Source organism: Morus notabilis, unplaced genomic scaffold, assembly GCF_000414095.1.
Source record: "Morus notabilis unplaced genomic scaffold, ASM41409v2 Scaffold783, whole genome shotgun sequence".
NCBI classification, from domain to species: domain Eukaryota; kingdom Viridiplantae; phylum Streptophyta; class Magnoliopsida; order Rosales; family Moraceae; genus Morus; species Morus notabilis.
In genome coordinates, this window is record NW_010366150.1 from 654237 (window position 1) to 680387 (window position 26151).

At 38.7% G+C, this 26151-nt stretch overlaps 1 protein-coding gene across 1 annotated transcript; it reads left to right on the forward strand.

Moving 5' to 3' along the window:
• The first annotated feature begins 1495 nt into the window (after nt 1–1495).
• Nucleotides 1496–26151, forward strand: LOC21404483. Its single transcript, XM_024173103.1, has 15 exons — nt 1496–1969; nt 3099–3436; nt 13176–13270; nt 13370–13884; nt 14180–14278; nt 14368–14545; nt 15055–16688; nt 16924–17016; nt 17451–17663; nt 18112–20379; nt 20902–21011; nt 21862–22261; nt 22351–22665; nt 23481–23738; nt 24699–26151. Exons 1-15 carry the CDS (start codon nt 1496–1498, stop codon nt 25839–25841), a joined length of 8133 nt encoding a protein of 2710 aa, XP_024028871.1. The 3' UTR covers nt 25842–26151.

The window sequence follows — 26151 nt, forward strand, 5'->3', positions numbered from 1 at the left end:
ATGTCATTTGGACACCAACGGTTTTGGTCGGTTTGATAACCGATCCCACTCCATTACTTTTTAAAAGTAGAAATGAACTGAGTCAAAAGTGGAAATTGTTGGTCGGTTTCCAATCGATTTAAGGTCGATTATCGTCGCTTGGTTTTCTTTGATTTTCAGTTTTCATTAAACCGGTGGTATACTAGTTTGTGGCCCATTGTTTTTGCTAACAATTTTCTGTGTTTTTTTTCAAAAAATTTAGAAATAACTACATGAAATGTCTACTCTGAAAACCTTGAATTTAACAATGTCTACTTATATACAATATTTAAAAATATATACTTTTAAATAATAAGGCATGTGTAATATCGGGTATGTCCTTATTGTTTATTTTGGACACATTTCTGTGTGTGTGTTGTGGAGGGTGGGCTGAAACCACTTTCGACAATCGACTCAAAAACAAGTAAATGTACGGTTTTCTTAACCAACCATGTCGATTTCATATGGCACTGAAGTTCTACTTAAGCGATTTCGATGGTCGGTCTGTGTTCATTTTTTAGTTTTCTTGTACAATCTTAGGTGGATCCCATTAAACAACTTTTATTAGTCATGGTGCTTAGCATTAGTTGTACTTCCAAATATTTTTATTTATTGTTATTTATTTATTTATCTTTTTTGTAAAGACAACAGTGAACTTTCAAGACGGAATTTTTTTTTGTATTAATTACAAAAATTCTTTTGATTTATATCTCATGTAACACTTTATCTCATAATTTTTAAAACGTAACATCTGTTCCCATAAACAATTAAATATTAACAAAAAAAGTCTCGCCGTTAGGGTTTTAACTGAAATTGGTATTTAATTTACTATTTTGATGGTATTTTAATAATTTTATGATTTAAAATTTAATTTAAATCTAAATTAAATTAAATATTTTAAAAAAAACTTCATAAATTTTTTTAATCTACAAAAAAATGCATAAAATTTTTTTAACTTACATTCAATAATAATATTTGTATCATAATTAAAAGTTTAAATTTAAATTAATTTTAAATGCAAACAAAAATTTTAAAATATAGAGCTACTAACTACCCTAAAATAATAAATTATATGTCAATTTTCTTTAAAAATTTAACAGAAGGAACTTTTTGTTAATATTTCATTATTTAAAAGAAATAAATGTTATATTTTAAAAATTAAAAAATAAAATGTTACCAGAGTATAATTGAGAGACAGTTTTTATAATTAATACAAATTTTTTACTTTCCTTTGAAAATAAAAAATTGTATCCGAGCCATTAAACTTGAAAATAAAAACATACGCGGGCCGCCGTTAGAAAGCCGAACCACCTGATAGTTTCCTTAAAAAACATACAATAATATAAATACTAACTTGAGTGGGTTTTTTTTGAGTGATTGGGTGTAAACGAACAAACCCAATAAACGAGTTTGTTTTTAAACCCTAGTTCTCTGATTGTAGCCTTCATTCAGTTTCCCTCCTCTCTCTCTCGCCGCCATGGACGGACGCCACTGGAGATGGCCACCGCCACAGCAACCGTCTCAGCCGTCGTCGTCCCAACCTCAAAACCCTAATTTCCCCTTGCAAAACGTTTATTCCCAAACTCCTGCCTTCACACAGCCTCAAAATCCATTTCCTTACCACCTCTGGCAACATACCCCCAATTTTCCTCCCAACTTTCCGCCGCAAAACTCTAACGTTCACCCCCCAAACCCCAACCCGAGCTTCTCCTACAAGCAGCAGCACCAGCAGATCTCCACTCCAGCAACGCACTCTCAGGCTCGGGCCGAGAAGGTCGACGGGGCCGTCGCGAAGGCTCGGACCGATCTTATCGCCGCCGGAGAGAGCGTCTCGTCATGGAAGGTCGCTCAGGCTGCGCTCGTGGCCCTCCAGGTCGATTCGTGGGGCTCTTTGGGGTTTTCTATGCAGCAAGTCCCATCGCTTCATAGTCTTATGATCACCGAAGGAAAGGTAATGTGGTTGCTGAAATCTCTCTGTTTTTAGGTATATAGAACAGAATGAACGTACAAAGATGTGCAAGGTGAAAATAAATACATTGGTGAAATAACAGTTTAATTCACTATGTTCTTGTTTGGTTTGCCGTTCGAGTCTGATTTGGGTTTGAATTGTAGAATCTGAATTGTGGTGATTTGAATCTACTTGTAGAATCCGAATTATGGTGATTTGAATTGCGCTTCAAAATGATATTTGGATATGCAAATAAGTTATAATTTGAATTAGAATGAAATCTGAATTGTGTTTGAATAGAGTGTTAAAAACTGTTATTAGAGTTTTGCAACAAATCTATCTTATAAAACCTCATTGTAAAAGACATTTAAATGTGCAATATGGTTCGGATTTGTTTTCTCTTAATTATGAATCATCTCAATTGGAGTTGAAACGAAGAAGTTATGACATTTTTAAGCTTGAAGTTGAAGAGAGAAGTAAAAATAATTATATTTGAACTGTTCACAACAATCGAGATTGTTAAATTTAACGGCGGTGAATTCTAAAATCAACTATCTGAATTTTGAACTTTTAGGCACAATTTGAATTGAATTGTTTAGTTCAAATAGCCGAACCAAACATGGGGTATCTTTTTACAATTTTGCAATACTTTACATTGTATATCAAGATAAAAAGTACATCATTGAGAAAATAATCATGTTCTTTCAAAGGTTGTTCCTTACTGTTTTCGTTTTATTTTTGTTTTTGTTCAATTTTACACTACGGGTGAAATTGTGAAGAAAAAAATGGAATATTAATTCCTCAGTAACATTGTGTGGAAGGCACATTATTTCTTGGATATGAGGGGATGGAATATCGTTACACCTCGAATTAAGGATATTTCCGGAAAAATATTGACTAATTTATTTATATTTACTTCCTTTGTTGACACAAAAGGATCTGATTTTTGTTCTTTTAGATAAATTTCTTCAATTTTCTCGTCAAACAAACAGAAAAGAAACACACAAAATTTGTGACTACTTATTTCTCTTTAAGCTGCAACCGTTAGAATTGATATGATATATTGGAAAATACTACTGTTTTCAAAGTATATTCTTTTCACCTACTTTTACTTATTTTCCACTGGTATTAGATAGATGCGTTTATCCATTGCTTTGTTGGTGTGCGGAGAATCACTTCAGTGTACGAGTTGGGAGTGGAAATCTGCAAGGATGAAGGGATTGGACAGTTTGAAGAGCTGGGTTTGGGCCCTTTGGCTCGACATCCACTTGTTCTGCATTATTTCTCAGTGAATGTGGATACAATTGATATTTTGAAAATAACAACTGAGGAGATCATACTTCTACTTTCTCAATTCCGAAATCTTTGTAGTTCTAAAGATGTTAAGCTTGAGGAATTTTTAGATTTTGTTGCTGAAAAGCGATCAGTTGCCGGCAAGGAAAAGCTTGGTATACGAATTCTGCACTTTGGGTATGTAACACATTTATGCTCAATACTCTTTTCCCCCTAAATGATAGAACATCAGTTAGTGCAATATTTTTTGGAATTGAAACCTCATTAATCTGTAGCTATTGGCGCTATTGGTCTTTGAACTTTCAACATAGTGACACTTTTGTCCCTAAACTTTTGGGGGTTGTTCTTTTGCATTTTTGAATTAGGGTGACTTGAGTGATTACCTTGAGTTGAATTTGAGTTATAACTTGAGTTGAAGTTGTAACTTGAGTTTGTGTTTGGATGTGCACATTTGAGTTATGATTTGAATTGAGAATCTATTTGAGTTTGTGTTTGGACATGTCAAAACTTAAATTTGTATTTAGATAGTATTTTAATAAAAATTCAATGGTGATGAAAAATTTTAATAGGGTATATGGGTGTAGTTTTATTCGTTTTTTCGTTATGAATGCATAGGAAAAAAAATCATCTCAATCAGAATTAAAACGAAAAAGTTATGACATTTTTAAGAATAGAAAAAATACTGTTTATTAACTTCAGTTCGAGTTTATGAACTCGAGTTGAAGGGGAAACTTGAACTCGAGTTTAGCCCTAAACTCGAGTTCAAACTCAAATTTTACAAAAAAACATGAACTTGAATAAAGTTGTAATTCGAGTTCAAACTTCTTTGAGTTTCGTTGCAAAAGAATAACCCCTTAATTTTTGTAGATTAAACCTTGAACTTGTTTTTGGCAGTTTTGGTTCTGACACTAAAATTGACGAAGGTTTCTGAAATTTAATATATCGATATTGTATAATAATCAACATTTTACGTTAATAGTTATTGTTGTTAAATTTTAGAAATTGTTTGTTACTTTTAGTGTCTGGGGCCGAAATTACACAAAAAAAAATGTTGATGGAGTAATCTACTAAAATTGAAAGTTTAAGAATTAAATTGTTAAAATGCTCAAAGTTTTATTAGTTTGAAGTAAATTTTCTTCTAGTTGCCCATGTAATTTTGTGCTAGTCCTTTTGTTTTTTTGTGTGGCTGTTCTGCTAGTTGACTTTTCAATTTGTTTATTACAAAATGAAATATTAGAGAATTGACTTTGTGTCTGGGGCCGAAATTACACAAAAAAAAATGTTGATGGAGTAATCTACTAAAATTGAAAGTTCAAGAATTAAATTGTTAAAATGCTCAAAGTTTTATTAGTCTGAAGTAAATTTTCTTCTAGTTGCCCATGTAATTTTGTGCTAGTCTTTTTTTTTTTGGCTGTTTTGCTAGTTGACTTTTGAATTTGTTTATTACAAAATGAATATTAGAGAATTGCTCTTTCTAGAAGTCAGTCTTGCAGATTTTTAGGAAACTAAAAACTGTTGAATCAATTTTTTTACTCGTTGTTTGTATCCACTTAGACTTCAATGTTCAAAGGCCAAGTTCTTTTCGTTTTTATTCAATAAAAAAAATGAAGGTCAAGTTCTTGGCCTCATATGGCTTAAATTGACAAAGTGTTCAAGGACATCCCATTCTCCATGATGATTTTAAATTGGATGGATGTAATTGGTAGGTAGCTTCTTTTGAGGACTAGAGCTATTTCCTTTTCACTTTATTATTTTATTTTTATTGCTGTATGGCCAAGCTTTAGGCGTTGCTTTTTTATAATTTTTGAGGATCTGATAGGTTTCATAGAAGAATCAATTGGGATTAGGGCTGAATTAGGGCTTATTATTATTAATCAAATCAACTGAAAGACAAATCTGACTTACAATTCGAGAGGTAGGTCAATCTCTCAAAAACTCCTAATTATTCCTAATAGCTTGACAAAACTCAGCATAAACATAATTAACTTGTTAATGCACTCTTTTTAATAAAGTCCTAAATCTATAAAATACTAAAAGACTAATTTTCCCTCTTAACCCTACGCCTAACATAAGTTTGTAGGGGTTTGGGCTTAACATTACTCCCCTCCCTATGAGACACCTTGTCCTCAAGGTGGAACAAAGGAAACTGCTCTTGAATCAAGTCAAACGGTTCCCATGTCGTTTCATAGTTTGGCAAATCCTTCCATCTAATCAGCACCTCTTTATTGCTCAATTGTCTTGACAGCCCTTGGCGTACGCCTTCTAAAGCAGCTGGTTCGAACACAACCTCCATATCTTCAGTCAACGTAGGCGGTAGTAAAGGAGAGGGTGTATAGTCAACAATAGCCTGTCTCAATTGAGACATGAAACACCGGATGAATTGCCGAAGAGGGTGGCAACCTCAAACGATAAGCCACCTCGCCAATCCTCTCTATAATCTCATAAGGCCCAAAATACCGAGGAGAGAGCTTCTCATTCCTCCACCGCGCCAAGGTCTTCTGCCGATATGGTCGAAGCTTCAAGTATATCCAGTCCCCCACCGCAAACTGTACATCCCTCCTATGACCATCAACCTGCTTCTTCATAATCTGCTGAGCCTTAGACAAATGCATCTTCAACTCTTCCAACATTCTTTCCCCTTCTTCCAAGTACTGATTCACCTGCGACATATATAGGTGTCGTGCTATGCCCATCATGCACCAAATGCGGCGGGTCCCGTCCATATAAGATCTTAAAAGGAGTGGTCTGTGAAGCAGTATGGTAAGAGGTATTGTACCAATACTCAGCCCACACCAACCACTTTGCCCATTGCTTGGGCGTATCTGACACAAAACACCGCAGATAAGTCTCCACACTGTGATTGACTACCTCAGTCTGCCCATCGGTCTGCGGATGATAAGCCGTGCTCCTTTTCAATACCGTCCCCTGCATCTTAAACAACTCTCCAAAAATGGCTCAAAAAGACCTTATCCCGGTCCGTCACTATCGACCCCAGAATCCCGTGTAAACGCACCACCTCTCGCATAAAGGCTGCCGCCACTGTCACTGCGGTATAAGGGTGTCGCAAGGGTATGAAGTGAGCATACTTACTAAGACGATCAACCACCACCAAAATCACCATAAACCCATCCGACCGAGGCAACCCCTCAATGAAATCCATCGTCACCTCCTCCCAAACCTTATCCGGTAGCGATAGAGGTTGCAGTAACCCTCCTGGCACCATTGCTTGGTATTTGTGACGCTGACACACATCGCACCTGGCTACCATGTCTTCCACATCCTTCCTCATTCCCACCCAATACAACTCAGCTGCTAAGCGCCGGTAAGTCTCAAGAACCCCGGAGCGACCCCCAATCGCACTCCCATGAAACTGCTGCAGTAACCTCGGTATATGGGGCGATGTTCTCGGCAAAACGAGACGCCCCTGGTATAACAATTGCTGCCCCTCCAAAGAATAGCCTGGATATCTTGTCATCCCTCGCGCTAACGCAGTTCGGATCTTCTCCAACCCCTTGTCTACTTCAATATCTCGTAGTAGCGCCTCCCAATCCATCAACAAAGACACCGATAACGCTACCAATTGCGGCTCCTCCACCCGTCTCGACAAGGCATCCGCTGCCTTATTCTCCAACCCTGGGCGATATTGTATCTCAAAGTCATACCCCAACAGCTTAGACAGTCAACGCTGGTGTTCCTCAGTCACCAACCGTTGCTCCAACAGAAACTTGAGACTCCGCTTATCCCTTCGGATAATGAAACGTCGCCCCAATAAGTATGGCCTCCACTTCTATACGGCTAACACAATTGCCTTGAGTTCGCGCTCATCTCTGCCTTGAGCCATGCTCGTGCGGTTAACACTTGGCTGAAATAAGCGATTGGTCGCTAGTTCTGCATGAGGACTGCCCCTAGCCCATACCCCGATGCATCCGTCTCCATAATAAAAGGTTGGCTAAAGTCTGGTAAAGCCAACACCGGCACATTGGTCATGGCTCGTTTCAGCTTCTCGAAAGCTTGAGTCGCCGCTTCCCCCCACTGGAAGTTGTCCTTCTTCAACTGCTCCGTCAGGGCCCACACTATGGTGCTATACCCTTTCACAAACTTCCGATAGTACCCAGTGAGCCCCAAAAATCCTCTCAACTCCTTCAGCGTCTTAGGTAATGGCCACTCCAGCATTGCCACCACCTTAGACTGGTCTGTTGAAACCCCCGCAGCTGACACCACATGCCCCAAATACTTCACCCTCGCCTGAGCAAACAAACACTTCTTCTGATTGGCAAACAACTGATGTTTTTGTAACTCAGCCAACACTATCTCCAAATGGCTCCCATGATTCTCTAGAGAACTGCTGTAGATTAAGATGTCATCAAAGAAAACCAAGACAAACATCTGTAGATAAGGTTGAAATATTTTATTCATCAATGACTGAAAAGTGGCTGGAGCATTCGTGAGGTCAAACGGCATGATTAGGAATTCATAATGTCTCTCATGAGTCCGAAATGTAGTCTTATGTAGGAATTCGCAATGTCTCTCATGAGTCCGAAATGTAGTCTTATGTAGGAATTCGTAATGTCTCTCATGAGTCCGAAATGTAGTCTTATGCACATCCTCTGGCCGCATCCAAATCTGGGGATATTCTGACTTCAAGTCAATCTTTGTGAAAATTGCTGCTCCATGCAACTCATTCAACAACTTATCGATCACTGAAATAGGAAACTTATCCAGTATCGTCTCCTTGTTCAGGGCTCGATAGTCGATGCAAAATCTCAAACGCCCATCTTTTTTCTTCACCAATAAAATCGGGCTCGAAAACGGACTCACGCTTTGTTGTATGATCCCTGTCTCCAACATCTCCTTGACCAGCCTCTCAATCTCATCCTTCTGTATCTGGGGATAGCGATATGGGCGGACACTAACGGGTGAGGCCCCTTCCTTAAGCACGATCGCGTGCTCGTGATCCTGCTGTGGGGGTAGCCCCTTCGGCATCCGGAAAACCCCCTCAAAGCGCCTCAACAACTGTTGAATCTGCTCTAGAATCATCCTGTTTGTCTCTCTCTGCTCCCCTTCGAGGTTATGCAACTCGATCAAAAATTCGCGCCCTGCGTCCTGAATTGCCCTCACCATAGTCTTGAGCGACACCAGAGTTTTGCATCGACTCGGGTCGCCCCGCAGAACCACTGCTTGATCCCCAAACTGAAACGCCATTGTCAACAACTTCCAATTTACCCTCATCTCTCCCAATGATTGTAACCACTTCATCCCCAAGATGACATCTGTATACTTCCTAAATCTAGGGGAAGGAAATCCTCCAACGCTTGAACTCCCTGTATCCTCAAGATCAATCCTCTACATATTCCCCTACTCTTCTCCACCAATCTAGTACCCATGACCACCCCAAAACTGCCGGTGTCTGTCAAATGGAGGCCCAAACTGTCTACTACTCGATTGGAAATAAAATTTTGGGTCGCTCCACTATCCACCAACACCACCACATCCCGTTCGCCGATACTCCCCCTTAACTTCATGGTGTGGTTCGGTGTAAATCCCACCACCGAATTAAGTGAACTTCGGCCACGTCAAGGTGAAGATGCTCCTCTTCCATCTCTTCTTCCTCGGCTTCTTCCCCGCCTTCCTCCTCATCATCCACAGTCAGGACTTGTAGTGTTCAATGCTTACATTGGTGCCTCGTGAAAAATTTCTCATCGCATCGAAAGCACAACCCCTTCGCCCTCTTGTCCTGAATCTCTGTCTCAGTGAGGCGTTTGAAAGTCACTCCCGGACGCGCCCCACTAACCCGATCCTTTTGGGGCTCTCTCTGAATTCCCAACGTTTGAGTTTTCTGTCCTCCTGATGGTGTGCTGTTTTGGTATGAAAAACCGACTGAATTGCTCTTATTGACTCGCTCCGCTGCAATCTTATCCTCAATCATCTGTGCCAACTCCATTGTCTCCCCTAACCCTCTCGGTCTTAGCAAACGCAGCGTCGCTTGGATCTCCGGCTTTAGTCCCTTCTAAAATCCCCCTCCAACGCCGCTTCTGAGATTCCCCCTAAACGACCCGATAGCAGCTCAAATTTCTCCCTAGACTCCATGACCGTCCTATCTAGGGTCAGGGCAAAAAACTGTTCGTGTCAATGTCCCTCTTGAGTGGCTCGAAACCTCTCCAACAACCTGTCCTTAAATTCATCCCACGACCTCAATGGTTGTCGTTGTTCTCGCCATTGAAACAACGCAAGGGCCTTTCCCTCCAAACATAAAGCCGCTGCTATCAGTTTTTCCCTCTCTGAGAGTCCATTGATAGCGAAATAGCACTCTACCCTATACACCCATCCATATGCATCATCGCCTTTGAAAATGGGCATTTTCAGCTTCCTTACCCTAGAATCCGCCCCAAATTGGGTCTGCCCCGCCCAATTTAGCGCCATTGGAGGCCTCAAACCTCCCGATTCTCTTCCACTCTCCATAAATCCGGAAGACCCAGCCCATAATCCCCCCTGCCCAGCCCCAAATTGAGTTGATAACCCTTGCCCAGCCGCAATCCCGTCATACCTGCTTCCCCTCTCGTCGGAAACCCCTCCTCCCGGCCGTACGCCCCCAAATCCGCCCTGCCCAAGCGCGAATCTGCCTTGCCTAGGCCCTGATCTGCCAGGCCTAGGCCTGGAATCACCCCCAAACAGCATTGAGACGCCGTGCCCAGCCACCCTTGGCCCTGGCGCGCCCCAAGGCGGCGCCGAAACGCCGGACCCCGACGCGCATAGCCCTAGGCCGCCTCCTCCAGCAGCGAAAGCCTCTGATCCGCTGCCCCCAGCTGCGACCAAGCGTCCCCCGCCGCACCCAACGCCGAGGAAAAGTCCCCTTAAGTCGCGTGTCCCCTGGGCCGTCATCCGCGCTAGCAGATCTGCCGCGGGCCGTTGCCTCTGGCCGCGCGAAACTGGCGGTTTCCGGCCCCCCTCCCCCTGCGCCGTCATCGACCACGGGTTTCGTAATGTCGGACCCCTCTCCCGTTGTGCCACTATGGCTCGTCGCTGCTGCCGGTGGTGGGTTGAGGTGGAGCTCCGTTGATTTCATAGCAACATGGCCTCAAGGGATGAAAATTGTTGTTGGACGGTGTTAAATCGCTCGTCAATGGTGGTCTTGAGCGATCCAACTTCCGTTTCTAATTTCTCTTCAAGCGCGTCCACCTTCTTTGCTGCCATTGTCCCAGGATTTTGCTATGATACCAATTTGATAGGTTTCAGAGAAGAATCAATTGGGATTAGGGCTTATTATTATTAATCAAATCAACTGAAAGACAAATCCTGACCTATAATTTGAGAGGTAGGTCAATCTCTCTAAAACTCATAATTATTCTTAATAACTTTGTCAAAACTCAACATAAACATAATTAATTTGTTAATGCCCTCTTTATACTAAAGCCTTAAATCCATACAATACCAAAAGACTAATTTGCCCCCTAACCCTACGCACATAAGTCTGTAGGGGCTTGGGCTTAACAAGATCTCTCCTCATTTTTTCTTGTAATTTATCCTTATTAATGAAAATGGTTTTTCCTATTCCAACAACAATAACAAGCCTTAATCCCAACTTAATTGGGGTCGGCTATATGGATTTCACTTTTCCACACAGCTCTGTTCGAAATTAAACTTTCCTGAAGTCCTAGATCTAGAATATCTTTCCTAACTACTTTAGTCCACGTAATTCTTGGTCTACCCCTCCCTCTCTTAGTATTAGATATAAGAATGTCCTCCTAAGCACAAACTGATGCTTCTAGCGGTCTACGTTGGACATGCCCGTACCACCTCAAGCGGCCTTCGCGCACTTTATCTTCTATTGGTGCTACACCTACTTTATTACGAATAACTTCATTCCTTATGCGATCCATTCTCGTATGGCCACTCATCCATCTTAACATACACATTTCTACCTCACTCATTTTAGATATATGTTGTCTCTTAATGGCCCAACATTCACTACCATATAACATAGCTGGGCGGATTATAGTGCTATAGAATTTTCCTTTCAACTTAATAGGCATCTTGCCATCACGTAAAACTCCCGTAGCATTCTTTTACTTAACCCACCCTGCCTTAATCCTATGTTGAATATCTTCTTCTATATTTCCTTCGTACTGCACTATAGACCCAAGGTACCTAAACTTCCTAGAAGTCTCAATCTCCACACCATCTAAAGAAATTCCATCACTCTGATTACTTGAGTTATTAAGGGGTTTTTCTTTTGCAACGAAACTCAGAAAAAGTTTGAACTCGAGTTAAAATTTTATTCAAGTTCATGTTCTTTTGTAAAATTTGAGTTTTAACTCGAGTTTGAAGTTGAGTTTGAACTCGAGTTTGGAGCTAAACTCGAGTTCAAGTTTTCCCTTCAGTTTGAGTTCATAAACTCGAACTCAAGTTAATGAACAGTGTTTTTTCTATTCTTACTTGAGTTATTAAGGGGTTTTTCTTTTACAACGAAACTCAGAAAAAGTTTGAACTCGAGTTAAAATTTTATTCAAGTTCATGTTCTTTTGTAAAATTTGAGTTTTAACTCGAGTTTGAAGTCGAGTTTGAACTCGAGTTTGAAGTCGAGTTTGAACTCGAGTTTGGAGCTAAACTCGAGTTCAAGTTTTCCCTTCAGTTTGAGTTCATAAACTCGAACTCAAGTTAATGAACAGTGCTTTTTCTATTCTTAAAAATGCCATAACTTTTTCGTTTTAATTCTGATTGAGATGATTTTTTTTCTATGCATTCACAATGAAAAGACGAATAAAATCTCACCCATATACCCTATTAAAATTTTTCATCACTATTGATTTTTTATTAAAATACTATCTAAATATAAATTTAAGTTTTGACCCATTTAAATACAAACTCAAAAAGATTTTTAATTCAAATCATAACTTAAATATGCACATCCAAACACAAACTCAAGTTACAACTTCAACTCAAGTTATAATTCAAACTCAACTCAAGATCACCACTCAAGTCATCATAACTCAAAAATGCAAAAAGAACAACCCCTAAACCTACAATGCATGCATTCAGTTTTCGTCTTACTTAACTTAAATCCCTTCATCTCGAGAGTCTGTCTCCATAGTTCTAACTTACGGTTAGCTCCTTCCCTATGTTCATCAACTAAATTTATATCGTCCACAAAAAGCATACACCAAAGAACTCTATCTTGGATTTCTCTTGTCAGCTCATCCACCACGATGGTGAAAAAATATGGACTAAGAGCAGATCCTTGATGAAGGCCGATCTTAATGGAGAACTCTGCCGTGTAGCCTTCAGCAGTTCTCACACTCGTGACCACCCTATCGTACATGTCTTTAAGTACCTTGATATACCTCACATGCACTCCTCTCTTTTTTCTTTTCTTTTCTTTCCTGTTCCAAAAAATAAAATAAAAAATAAAAAAAATAAAAAAACTCTCCCAGTCAAAGTATCTTCAGGTTTTTAGATAGCTGCAGACTTCATTATTCTTCCTTACTCTAACTATATATTTGTTTTGTTTTGTTTTGTTTTTTTTTAAATACGGGTAATGTCTAAGCAGCTGATCATGTGTGCATATGTTTCAGAATCTTTTCTTTTTGATATATCAACGCTTTACAGTTTTCAACTTTTGTTATTGTCCACTTAAAATTGGAGACCTGGTTATAGAATAAACTATTTCGTGATTATTCTAGTTATATTGGACCATTGACTTGGGTGCTTGAATTTGTGATTTTTTTTTTTCTGTTCTATATTTGTTTTACATTTGGGACTTGATCCCATTCTTCCCTGAAAACATCAAAAGATTGTTTAAATCTTCATGAGTAAATATTGTTATCTTTCGTTCTTTAGGGTTTGTACAGTATAGCAGTATCATTCTTGTCAATTATATACACAAATAAACAATATTATTTGAAAAATACTGTGATTGTAGGAAACTCATTCATAACATCCGGAAGGCTAGGATTTTGGAAGATACTGTCATTTGTAATCATAACCAGGCACTTAAAGAACCAAAGAGAAAAAGAGGTGAGACACGTCCCCTTCTCTCCATGATGAAAAAGGAACTAGACGAACGGTTTGATGCTATTTCCAAGCGTGTTGGATCATTTAATAATGAAAAGACAGTTTTTCGTGGCAAGCACATTAGATTTGCATCATCAAGCTCAGAGGATGAACGTAGCAATGATTGTACATATGAAGATGATAGTGACTATGTTACAGACGATCATGGTAAATTCTCATCACAATCTGTCAAATGTTCTGACAGAGTAAGTAGTTGTCCTTACCCTTCTGCAACTGAAGAGATGAAACGGCTTGGATTGAAAGGTGAAATGAAACTGCATCTGTCTCCAGCAAGTGACAGCCAAAAGCACCATAAGAATATTGGATCAGCTAAAAAGAAAGGAAGAAATGAAGAACTAAGTAGCACTAACTCTGCACCCGCAAAACTGAAAAAGATGGACAAGGTACGCCTTGATGTTCTGCCACTAGAGAACGAGAATGGTGCACAGGAGAATAACAATACGAATGAAGATGATTTTTGCAGTATTAATGAAGATAAGTTTTTACTAACCAATGAATCTTTGAGAATGTTCATTACAATTTGGAAGGAGAGATGTCGGGGAGTCAGTGTGGGTCAGGTATGTTCATATTCTTTTTTATTTCGCATGATGTTTATGTTTGCAGTATGTATCATGGTGCTTGTTGGGTATTTAAGAGTTGGCTAGTCTAAATATAATCTTAATATTTAAGTTATATGGTTTATATGTTTCTCTTACCGGTTTATTTACTCCATGGTTGTCTTTTCTGGATGATTGCCGTGAGTATGAAGCACTCATCGATTTTGTTGGTTTTGACTTGTACCTGGCGTTCTATTTCTTGCTGGTTATTTGGGTACATAATAAGCACTTACCAGATAGATCTTGGTACTTGTAGGTATTGAAGAGGATGATTCGTTTTTATAAAGTTCAATTCTTAAGGAAGACAAGATCTATTTATTCATCTTATCCATTCATTGGAATATTAAACGTTGCTGTAAGTTGATCAATTTTTTCTTCCTTATCCATTGTTGTTATACAATTTACGTTGAATTGCTTAATAAGTTTATTATTTCTGTATTCTAGGTCTTGTCCATCAAATTGGGAATGTGGGACAGCATCTACGACACTGTACAAGCCGTCAGTCAATACGATTTATCTAAGACACTGATCAATGATGATTGTGAGTATGAGAGCATAGATGTTGAACCAAGTACAAAGGATGTAAGAGTGATTCCTGAACCTACGGCGGACCATACACTTTGTGAGTATCTTCTTAGTTGATCTTTGTTGAATATAGATAGGCTATTGTGGATTATTATCATGGTTTTACTCTTAACGTTTTTCTTTAGTGGTTGGTTCTAGCTTTTCTGATCATACAAATGTGATTAGAAATTAGGAGGTATTTGGATATCGTTACCTTAAATGCGTAAGTCATGAAACAAGTTAAAAGTTGGCTTGATATAAGGGTAGCACTTTGTAAATGCCATGATAGACTAGTCATTATTTCAACGTAATTGCATCTTTATTATTCTTATTATTATTACTTTACTATTATTATAATCATCATCATCATCATCATGTTGTTGTTTTACTATTACTACTATTGTTATTATTATTATTTGGAGTAACTGTTTTTATTTAAGAGGGCCAAAAAGTGGGAGCCTATTCAAGTATTAAAAAGTGGGGCTAAATTCTTCAAATATTTGTTGCACTCTAATTTTACTCCCTCTTGAGACTTGTATTCTTACCATGTGCTTTCAAACTTTACAGCAGTTTCAGTTGAAGACGTTATAAAGAAAGTTGCAGCATATCTCAAGCTTGATGACAATGTCTTTACAAATGATAGGACATCTGTGGAAAAGAGATTTAGCATGTGGAAAAACCTTTCCAATTGTCCGCATTGGCTGGCAGAACAATTTCGTGTCAAGGAATTCAGATCCCTTGGTTATGGGGATTTCACACTATTTTTAGAAAAATATGCTTCTCTGCTACCAAAAGAGCTGTGCAAATTCCTTACAGGTGACATAAGTGAGAAAAGTCCTTTGGAGGTTTGCATGATGCACCATCAATTGGTTCTTTTACTATCACAAGCTTCAAATAATTTATGGGAGGATAAAAACATAACCAAGCAGGATATTTTTTCACTTCTTATGAGGCAGTTTCCATCCATCACTTTCAACATCTTATCAAATGGTTCTTTAAATGATTTCATTAGCATGGCGGTGAAGGACAAAAACGTCTCAATTCCTAAATCTATTATATTCTCTTTAACACTATGTACCACAACTAATGCTCCAGAACTGTCAGCACGTAACAAGAACGGCCTACTGGATTGCACTAATAATGATCAAGATATCAGACCTCATGAATCTGTTACATCCAAGGATGCAATTGAAGTCTTGCTAAAGGCACCAATGTTGTCAGATTTAAATTTATGGTCACATTGGGACATTATATTTGCTCCCTCACTTGGTCCTCTTGTGTCATGGTTATTGAAAGAGGTCAAAACGGATGAATTGTTGTGTTTGGTGACCAGAGATGGAAAGGTCCTTCGGATAGATCCTTCTGCTACGGTTGACTCATTTCTAGAAGCTGCAATTCAAGGATCCTCTCACCGAACAGCAGTAAAATTGTTATCTCTGATCTCTGTAGTTGGGGGACAGAAACATGTTCCCATTTCCCTTTTAAAATGCCATGCCCAGCAGGCATTTAAAGTAATATTGAAGAATTCTCTAGAAAATGTGGAATTAAGTGGCTCTGGATATTCTTATTTTAGTGGGAAAGTGTTGTGTGGAGATGGAGAATCACAGAGCAACTTGAGCAAAATGAACAACTCAGTGTCTGCTACATCAAAGTTTGTCGTTGATTGTCTTCATTATATACCTGCAGAGATTCGTGCATTTGCTGCTGATGTACTTCTTTCAGGGATGCAATCTATTATCAAAGATGCTGCTGCAGCCATTTTACACGAGTGTAGCCAAACAGATCAGCGTCTCATGCTTCATGAAGTTGGGTTATCTCTTGGTGTGGTGGAGTGGATCAATGATTACCATGCATTTTGTTCGACAGCCGTTACTGATTTGTTCCCATCTGATGCTTTGTGCTTGAAAGCAGTTGGAATTAAGGTAAAGACACGTTCAAAACGCAAGCAAGATGTGTTGGACAAGTTTTCCACTGCTGAAGGGAACAAGAATACTTCTGTCAGGACACATAAGAAAAGCAAAAAACGTGCCTGCGATTCTTCTGTGATCAACAATGTAGAAGCTTCTGATGATAAAATTGTCTGTGGTGGCTCACTGCGTCCTTCTGAACAAAAGGAACATGAAGAGGCAGCTCTTGTCATTGAGTCTATCAGGAGAGATGAATTCGGTCTGGATCCAAGACTTTCAAACGTTGAGAGTGGCATGCTAAAGAAGCAGCATGCTCGCTTAGGGAGAGCATTGCATTGTCTTTCACAGGAATTATATTCCCAGGATTCACATTTTCTTCTTGAGCTGGTAATGACTTCTTTCTTATTATATTCTCTTGTGGGGGTGGAAAAATTGCTTACTATTAGAGTTATAACCAATTGAAACAAAGCACAAGGTTGATTGTATTTCATGCCTCTGTGATGCACAAAATTGACACACACACACACACATGCTAAAGAAGCAGCATGCTCGCTTAGGGAGAGCATTGCATTGTCTTTCACAGGAATTATATTCCCAGGATTCACATTTTCTTCTTGAGCTGGTAATGACTTCTTTCTTATTATATTTTCTTGTGGGGGTGGAAAAATTGCTTACTATTAGAGTTATAACCAATTGAAACAAAGCACAAGGTTGATTGTATTTCATGCCTCTGTGATGCACAAAATTGACACACACACACACACACACACACACACACACATCAATCTATAAATTCTTGGTATTAGGTTTTACTTCATTATGCAATTTGGGTGTTGCCTTCCGGAATTTTGCTCGAGAGAAAAATTGTTTAACGTTATTACATCCATCCCCTTTTTTGAACCGTCATATATTTCACGTTTGTTTGTGAGCATTCTTTTTTACTTCTTTTGAAAGAGACGTTGTGTATTCTTTTTCTTGAGCCAGATTTATGAAGCCTCTGATTGGGTTGTGTTCTTTTAATTTTTAAATACATCTTATAGTTCTCTATGGCTTCAGGTTCAGAATGCTGATGATAATATCTACCCTGAAAATGTGGAGCCAACTCTGACATTTATTCTTCAAGATTCCGGTATTGTTGTTCTGAATAATGAGCAAGGTTTCTCTACCGAGAATATTAGAGCTCTCTGTGACATTGGAAATTCAACAAAAAAAGGATCAAATGCGGGATATATAGGGCAGAAGGGTATTGGTTTTAAATCAGTATTTCGGGTATGTTGATAAGACACTAGCTCTTTTTTTCATTGTTCATGCGTAAAGCTACTGAGAAAGTCAGTTGCTTGATTGTTGGCTGCTCCTAGTTTAATACCTTGTAGTTTGTTTCCTATTACTCATGGCTTTACTGTAAATGGAGATGTGAGTGCTTACCTTTTTATTGCTCCAAAGGTTTTAACTTTTAATGATTGAAGTTTCAGTTGGATTTCATTATTGTTGATTGCAGTTGGATTACATCATCTCTTTCTCACTTTTCTGTTATAAGTGTTTCTTGTTCCAGTTATAAAAAGTTATTATAAATGAGATTTACTTCTTCAGATGTTCCTTGCTTTTGGCTACAAGTCTGCTAAAGAGACTAATTCCAGTGGCTATCATGTCAAGTTTATTGAACTCTATTTTCATATTGATGGTTAAATCTTATGAATATTTAAATGGTGTTTTGCAGATTACAGATGCTCCAGAGATTCATTCCAATGGATTTCATGTCAAGTTTGACATAAGCGAGGGTCAGATTGGTTTTGTTTTGCCAACAGTTGTACCTCCCTGCGACCTTGCTCTATTCAGCAGGCTGTCATCTAGTGGCAGTGATCAGTTTGATTTTAACCAGTGGAGCACTTGCATTGTGCTTCCTTTTAGATCAAGACCATCTGAAGGAAACGTTATGAAAAGTATTATGGCGATGTTTGCAGATCTTCATCCATCCTTGTTACTCTTTCTTCACCGCCTCCAGTGTATCAAGTTTAAAAACTTGCTGGATGATTCACTCATTGTCATGAGGAAAGAAGTTGTGGGGGATGGTATTATTAATGTCTCAAATGGAAAAGAGAAAATGACATGGTTTGTTGTGTCACAGAAATTACGGTCAGATTATATACGTCCTGATGTACAAATGACAGAAATTTCAATAGCGTTCACACTGCAGGAATCGGCTAGTGGTGGTTACAGTCCACTTCTGAGCCAACAGCCTGTGTTTGCATTTCTTCCTCTGAGAACTTATGGCCTAAAGTTCATTCTTCAGGGCGATTTTGTTCTTCCTTCATCTAGGGAGGAAGTGGATGGGAGTAGTCCATGGAACCAGTGGTTACTATCAGAGTTTCCAGGTTTGTTTGTCAAAGCAGAAAGATCTTTTTGTGCTCTTCCATGCTTTAAAGACAATCCTGGAAAAGCTGTAGCAGCTTTTATGAGCTTTGTCCCACTTGTTGGGGAAGTGCACGGTTTCTTTTCTAGTCTTCCTCGATTGATCATTTCCAAATTACGCATGTCAAATTGTTTAGTTTGGGAAGGACGTAATAGTGAATGGGTTCCTCCTTGCAAGGTTCTAAGAGGCTGGAATGAGCAGGCTCGTTCTATTCTTCCTGATGCTTTGCTTCATGAACACCTTGGTCTTGGTTTCTTAGATAAGCATATAGTTCTATCTGATGCGCTGGCAAGGGCTCTAGGTGTTGAGGAGTATGGACCAAAAATTCTGGTTCAAGTTTTGTCCTCCTTGTGTCGTACGGAAAGTGGCCTTAAGTCAATGGGCTTTGGCTGGTTGTCCTCTTGTCTGATTGAGCTTTACACAATGTTGGTGCCTTTCTCTGGGAGGACTGCGTCGGAGTCTGAAGTAGGATTAGATGTTATAAATAATCTTCAGAGAATTCCATTTGTTCCCCTCTCAAATGGTACATTCAGTGCAGTAAATGAGGGTACAATTTGGCTGCATTTTGATGCTTCAAGCTCTGGTTTTGATGGTGAGCATCGCATCGAGTCTTTTCCAAATCTATATTCCAAACTTCGAGTTGTAAGTCCTGATCTCCTATCTGCATCATCTGTTGATGGCTCACATAGTGATTTGACTTTATCTGACAAACTCACCATGATGCTTTATAAAATTGGTGTCCAAAAACTGTCTGCACATGAAATTATCAAGGTGCATATTCTTCCAGCAATATCTAATAAAACTATTGCTGATAAGGACAGGAATTTGACGACGGAATATGTTTGTTTTGTCATGTCCCACCTACACTCAAGCTGTTCTGATTGCCATGTTGACAGAGAGTACATAATGTCCGAGCTACAAAACAACGTTTATATTTTAACAAATAATGGCTTTAAACGACCTGCTGAAGTGTCTATTCATTTTAGCAAAGAGTATGGAAATTCTGTTAACATAAATAAGTTGATTGGTTCTGTGGATATGAAATGGCATGAGGTGGACATCTCCTATTTGAAGCATCCAATAACCAAAGCACTCCCATCTGGACAAGCGAAATGGAGGGAATTTTTCCAGTCAATTGGGATCACAGATTTTGTAAAAGTAGTCCAGGTTGAGAAGACTGTTGCAGAAATATCTCATGCTGTGTTGCAAAGTTTCATGTCAGAGGGACACTCGATTTCCCTTGGATCAATTGTTAAAGATTGGGAATCTCGTGAGTTGTTCGATTTGTTATCTTTGTTGACCAAGGTTGGAATGAGAAAAAGCAGTGAATACCTCTTAGAGGTTTTCGACAAATTATGGGATTCTTGCTTTACTGATAAAGCAACTGGTTACTATACTTCTGAATCTGTTGCGAGTAGTAAGCCTTTCAAGTCTTCATTTATAACCACCATCTCTGATGTGGAATGGGTTGCATCAACCATGGATGATAAACTTCATTGCGCTAAAGATTTGTATCATGACTGTGATGCAGTGCGTTCAATTCTTGGCATATCTGCTCCATATGCTGTCCCAAAGGTTAGTTTAGCATGTTTGCCTGCACACAAAATTGCCACTCCCTTTACATATCGTTTTAATTTTAGTATACCTTTTGTAGTTTTGAATTCTTTTCTTATTCTGTGTTATTGGACGAACTTAAGTACTGGTTATCTATAAAATATTTACCATCGTAGTCTCTGCTGTTTAGTCTAGGGTTTTCTTGGGGCTTATGAGCCCCTTGTTTCTGATATCTTTCACTTCTTGATAGTGTTGGGTAGTTGTAGTTTTCCTTATGTGGCCTGTAGTCCCAATGGGGTGCCTCATGCTCCTCCTAACAAGGGGCTTTTGTGTGCTTTTCCTTGCTGTTGGGTGAATGCTCTCTCAGTTTGTCTAAGTTCTGTTCTTGTAGACTCTTTGTAGTTGAGTGAAATTCACATTTTCCCTTCCAAAAAATAGTATCTTTTGATGGTGCAAGTATTAGTTGCGTTACAAAATTTGCATACTGTCTCATCTCCTTGGGATATTGTTTGATCCATATTGTTGTGTTTCTTTGTGAAACAGGTGAAAAGTGAGAAGTTAGTAAGTGATATTGGGTTTAAAACTAAGGTTACCCTGAAAGACGTTTTTGAACTGCTAAAAGTGTGGAGATGTAATGCTCCATTCATGGCCAGGTATTGTTGTTGCTCTCTCTCTCTCTCGCTCTCTCTTTAGCCATTCTCTTTTATAATGTTGGATTTCTTTTTTGGTTTGAAAGTGACATTGCACTCTGTTAAATTGTTGATTCGAAACTGATTTGAATGATTTGATTGTTTTTGTAATTTCAATGTTGCTTTTATTGTTTTCTATTTGGAGAATACCTTATCCTCTTTGCCTATTATTATTTTTAAATCAATAAAGGAGCTTTTCTTACATAAAAAAAAAAAAAGATTTCACCTATGTTGACGGTTTTTTGAGAGACTATGCAGAACTGTACGTCGGTGTTTCTCTTGAAATAATGAACAATTTGACTCCTGAAGTAACAAACAAACTGATGTTAGTGGTTTTTGATGTTGGTTTCCAAATCTTAAATGGCTTCTTCGTTCTTATTTCAGTTTTTCATGTATTTCTTTATTTATTTTGCCTGGGGGGAGAGGAGGATTGCAGGAAGATTATTCCTCGTCTCCCACTTTTCCCCCACTATTGGTATAATCATTTGTATTCTTTAAGACCTGATAAAGATTAGTTATTACCTTTTTTTTTTTTTTTTAAATAGAGCTCTTTTTACTTTTCTCTAAATGAAATTAGTCATCTGTAACTGTAATTTCAGTAATTGATCTGAACTTAGATATGCTTTTTCATATTGTTAAAAAGATGTTTTGATGCAAGGGATTTCTCACTGCTAACCGTTGTTTTGATATCAGTGCTCGTCTTTCATTAGCTATTTGATACAAGGACAAGGTTAATGTCCATATAGCCAGATGTTGGTAATTTCTTTGTTTAGATTATCATTTAATAGAACTCTTTAACTCTTTTGCATTCTAGCATAACGCAAATGTCCAAATTGTACACGTTTATTTGGAATGAAGTGGCTGCTTCAAGGAAATTGGCGGAGGAATTCCATTCCGAACCGTTCATTTTTGTGCCATACACATTTTCTTTAAGGAAGGAGGATGTGGTACCTGGTATATTTTTGTCACCTAATGAAGTATATTGGCGTGATTCAACTGGTGCTATGGACCATATGAAAGAGTTGCATTCTCAACACAGCTCAACAAATGTGGCTCTTGGTCCTTTGAGCAAGACGTTACACGACATCTATCCTGGCCTTCATGACTTCTTTATTGATTTGTGTGGGGTGCATGAGAATCCTCCTCTCCCTGCGTACCTCCAGATTTTGCGGCAGTTATCCAGTGTCACTTTGCCTTCACAAGCTGCCAAGGCAGTAAGTAAAGTAAAATAGGATGCAATATTCTTTGCAGTTAATGCAGGTTGTGCTGCAACCTAATTTTTTTCCCCCTTCCCATTTCTCAGGTTTTTCAAGTTCTTTTAAAGTGGGCGGATGGACTGAATTCAGGATTAAGTCCAGAGGAAGTTGTTTACCTGAAAAAATCTCTTAAGAAAGCAGACTGTACAGTGCTTCCTACCTTGCAAGATAAGTGGGTTTCTCTACATCCTAACTTTGGTCTCGTGTGCTGGTGTGATGATAAAAAGTTAAAAAAACATTTTAAGCATGTGAATGGGATCGATTTTTTGTCCTTGGGCAAACTGAGCAAGAATGAAAAAGAGATGCTTCAGACAAAAGTGTCTGTTCTCATGAGAACTTTAGGGATACCTGCTCTTTCAGAGGTAAGATCTCTTCCTTTTTGTTCATCTCCATCTTCCCCATACATCGAGATACTGCTGCACTCAGCTGCACATGTTATTTGCAATTGTGTCTATATAAACACACACACACACACACATAATGTCAACTTATGTACAATTGTTTTGGTTTTCTCTTTTGTGCTTGTTGGTGGACGTCTTGTCCCCATTGTGTTATATATATATATATATTTTTTTTTTTTTTCCCTTAAATCACAAGTACAATTAAGTGGATTGTTTATAATAACCTATGAAATCCAAGAAAAATTGTTGCACGTTCTCATATGGTTCAATTTGGTCATCTATTTTTCTTACTAAACACATACACATTATGCAGTATGCAGTATCATTAGAAATTGATTATGCAAAAACTCACATTTTACTAGCTTTAAAAATTCAATGTTCGATATTTCCAGTTCTTATATCTTCGTGTTTTAGCACCAGATTGAAAATACCAATATTAAAGCATATACCATAAAGTGCAATTGGAAACTGCAGGAAAATATGAGATATCTTTCTGATTTTGTAAGAGAATATGCTTTTCATTGGTTTTGGATTATAGTTTCTTGATAAATACTAGTATAATTTGGTTCTATTTTAGAGCCTTGGTTCTATTTTAGAGCCTAGTTTCTATTTAGGTTTCGGAAGCATTAGGTTGTTGATCCCACCTATTATACTTGGTCATGGGTTTGTTGCACCCTAATTTGCAGGGGACCCTATCTGTTTCATGCATGTGTGTGTGTGTGTGCGCGCGCGTATTGTTGACCTTTTATCACTTTCCTACATTAATTAATATGCAGGTTGTAAGTCGGGAAGCAGTATATTACGGTGTAGTAGACTCCAGATTTAAAGCATCATTGGTGAACTGGGCTCTTCCCTATGCTCAGCGCTACTTGCATAATGCACACCCGGACAAATATTCTCAACTAAAGCAGTCTGGATTTGATATTCTAGATTGTTTACAGGTAGTAGTTGTTGAAAAATTATTCTACAAAAATGTTATAAAAGGTTGCGGTAGTACATCCGAGAAACGACTTGAGTCTTCTTGTCTTCTCCAGGTATGCCATTCCATCCCTCATTACACATGTATGTTTTATTGCTTATGGAAGAACTTGAAGCTAGAATTTCAAAGCTAGATGAGAAAAGGCTATAACTTCCTCTTATGACATTAAACGGTAAGATTCTGAGGAAGAAAAATTAGAGCCACACTGGGAGCATATTATTAAAAATTAAAAGAAAACCCACAGTAGGAGTTTTGAATGGTAGTTAGCATTTCACTTCATGTTTGTAAAATGCAAGATTCACATACCAAAAAGTCCCACATGGACTGATTATAAGGCAAATAGTGGGTTTATAAGCCCTTGGGTTCCCTCCTTGCAAGCTGATTTTGCAATTGTGAGTATTACCATATGGGTTTATATCAATTGATATTAGAGCAAGTCCTCCACATCCTTCTGTAACTGCTGCTTACGGATGGGGCGACCTGGGGTGGGCTGCTACCCAGTAGAAAGGAGGGATCTGCAAAGTCACCCAGCTGGGAAGATGGGCCACTGTGGACGGTAGTTGCAGAGTGTGGTGGAATGTTAGATACCAAAGTCCCACATGGGATGATTATAAAACAAATAGAACGTTTATAGCCCCTTGGATTGCCTCCCCTTGCAAACCAGTTTTGCAAGGTGAGTTCTACCCAATTGGTTTGTAATAGCACCTTTTCAAAGTGGATAGTATTCTCTTTCTCTATGTGTGCCTCTTCCCTTGGTGCTTATTATCGACTCTATTTTTATATAGTAAGTCGGTGTATCGAGATGTCTATCAGATCTTTATTTCTTACTTGATAAGTCCACCTACAAGACTTGCCTTTGGCTTTCACGTCGGTAGTTGTTTTACTTCCTCTTTGAAGAGTTTCATATTTGGGATATCATTATTTGAACGTTGTGGTTAATAGGTTATTGGCCTTGGACTTGCATATATTAACTTTCTCATCTACTACATATAATTTATTTTCCTTATTTTTGTAGGGTAATATATTGTATTCAACCAAAGATTCAGATGCCCATGCCTTGTTTATGGAACTTTCTCGTTTATTTTTTGATGGAAAACCTGAATTGCACATGGCAAATTTCCTGCACATGATCACAACCATGGCAGAATCAGGTTCCAGTGAGGGTCAAACAGAGTTCTTCATCTTGAATAGCCAAAAGATTCCAAAGCTTCCTGATGGAGAATCAGTTTGGTCCCTTGCATCTATGTCTTCGTTGGCAGATAATGATGAAAAAACTCAGACAAAGTTTGCTTCAGGAGCAGCGCATGAGCAAAGTACTGCAAAACACAATCATTTCAAACAGATGCATGGAACTTCAAGTGGAGCAGCAACCACTTCAAACTGGCCTCCTGTGGATTGGAAAACTGCACCAGGTTTTGACTATGCTCGTGCAAATGGTTTCAAGATGCAACCACCGATTGCACAGCCTTGTTTCAGCTCTCACTATATAAAGGAGGATGATTATCTTACCATTGATGAAGCAGATATTGCAGCTCCGCTCTCAATTGACAATGATTGGTCGATCGAAGATGATTCAGGAGCATCAACAGCTTTAGTTTTGCCAGACTCCAGCAATCTGGAAGAACAGCGGGTCAACGCTTGTGATGAAACTAATCTTGAAGTGACTAGAGAAGTTGATCATGTTGGTTCAGATTCTGCTCCCGAGTTACCTAAATTAGGTGCATCTAGGTTTCACAAAAAAGATCAGATTAGAATTGGTATACCCAATGAACAAGGAATCTTGACAGGGAGACTTGGCGAGCTTCTTGCTTTTAAATACTTCATTGGGAAAGCTGGTAAGGACGCCGTAGAGTGGGTTAATGGAGACAACGAAACAGGGCTGCCTTATGACATAGTTGTTAAGAACAAAAATGGTAAAGAGTTTATCGAAGTTAAATCAACCGTATCTCCGAGGAAAAACTGGCTGATGATAACACCGAGAGAGTGGCATTTTGCAGTCGATAGAGGTGACGCTTTCAGCATTGCTCACGTCGTCCTGTTGAAAAATAAAGTTGCGAGGGTCTCTGTGTTCAAGAATCCAGTAAAACTGCTCCAGCAGCGCAAGTTGCAGTTGGTCATTGTGATGCCTACAGAAAAGGAATTCACCATTGTCTCCTGAAGGTGCACACTGGGATTTCTTCTTCCGTTGGATGCTCTCAGAATTAGAGCCTTTCTCCCAATAACAGCAATTCTCCAATGGTTTTCAGTGCTTTGCACTTGTCCTCTCTGTTTTCATCTGTGAGAGCACCAACTTCTAATTTAACCGCACAAGGTTAGATCAAAACGTGTCTACGCAAATGTAGGCAAATGTTAAAGTTATCTTGTAAAGTTTAGTTGTCCCAAATACAGAACATAATTTATACAACTAATAAATGTAGAGAACCCATTCTTTTTTTAAATCTGGAAGTGATATTTCTTTTTGTTCCTCA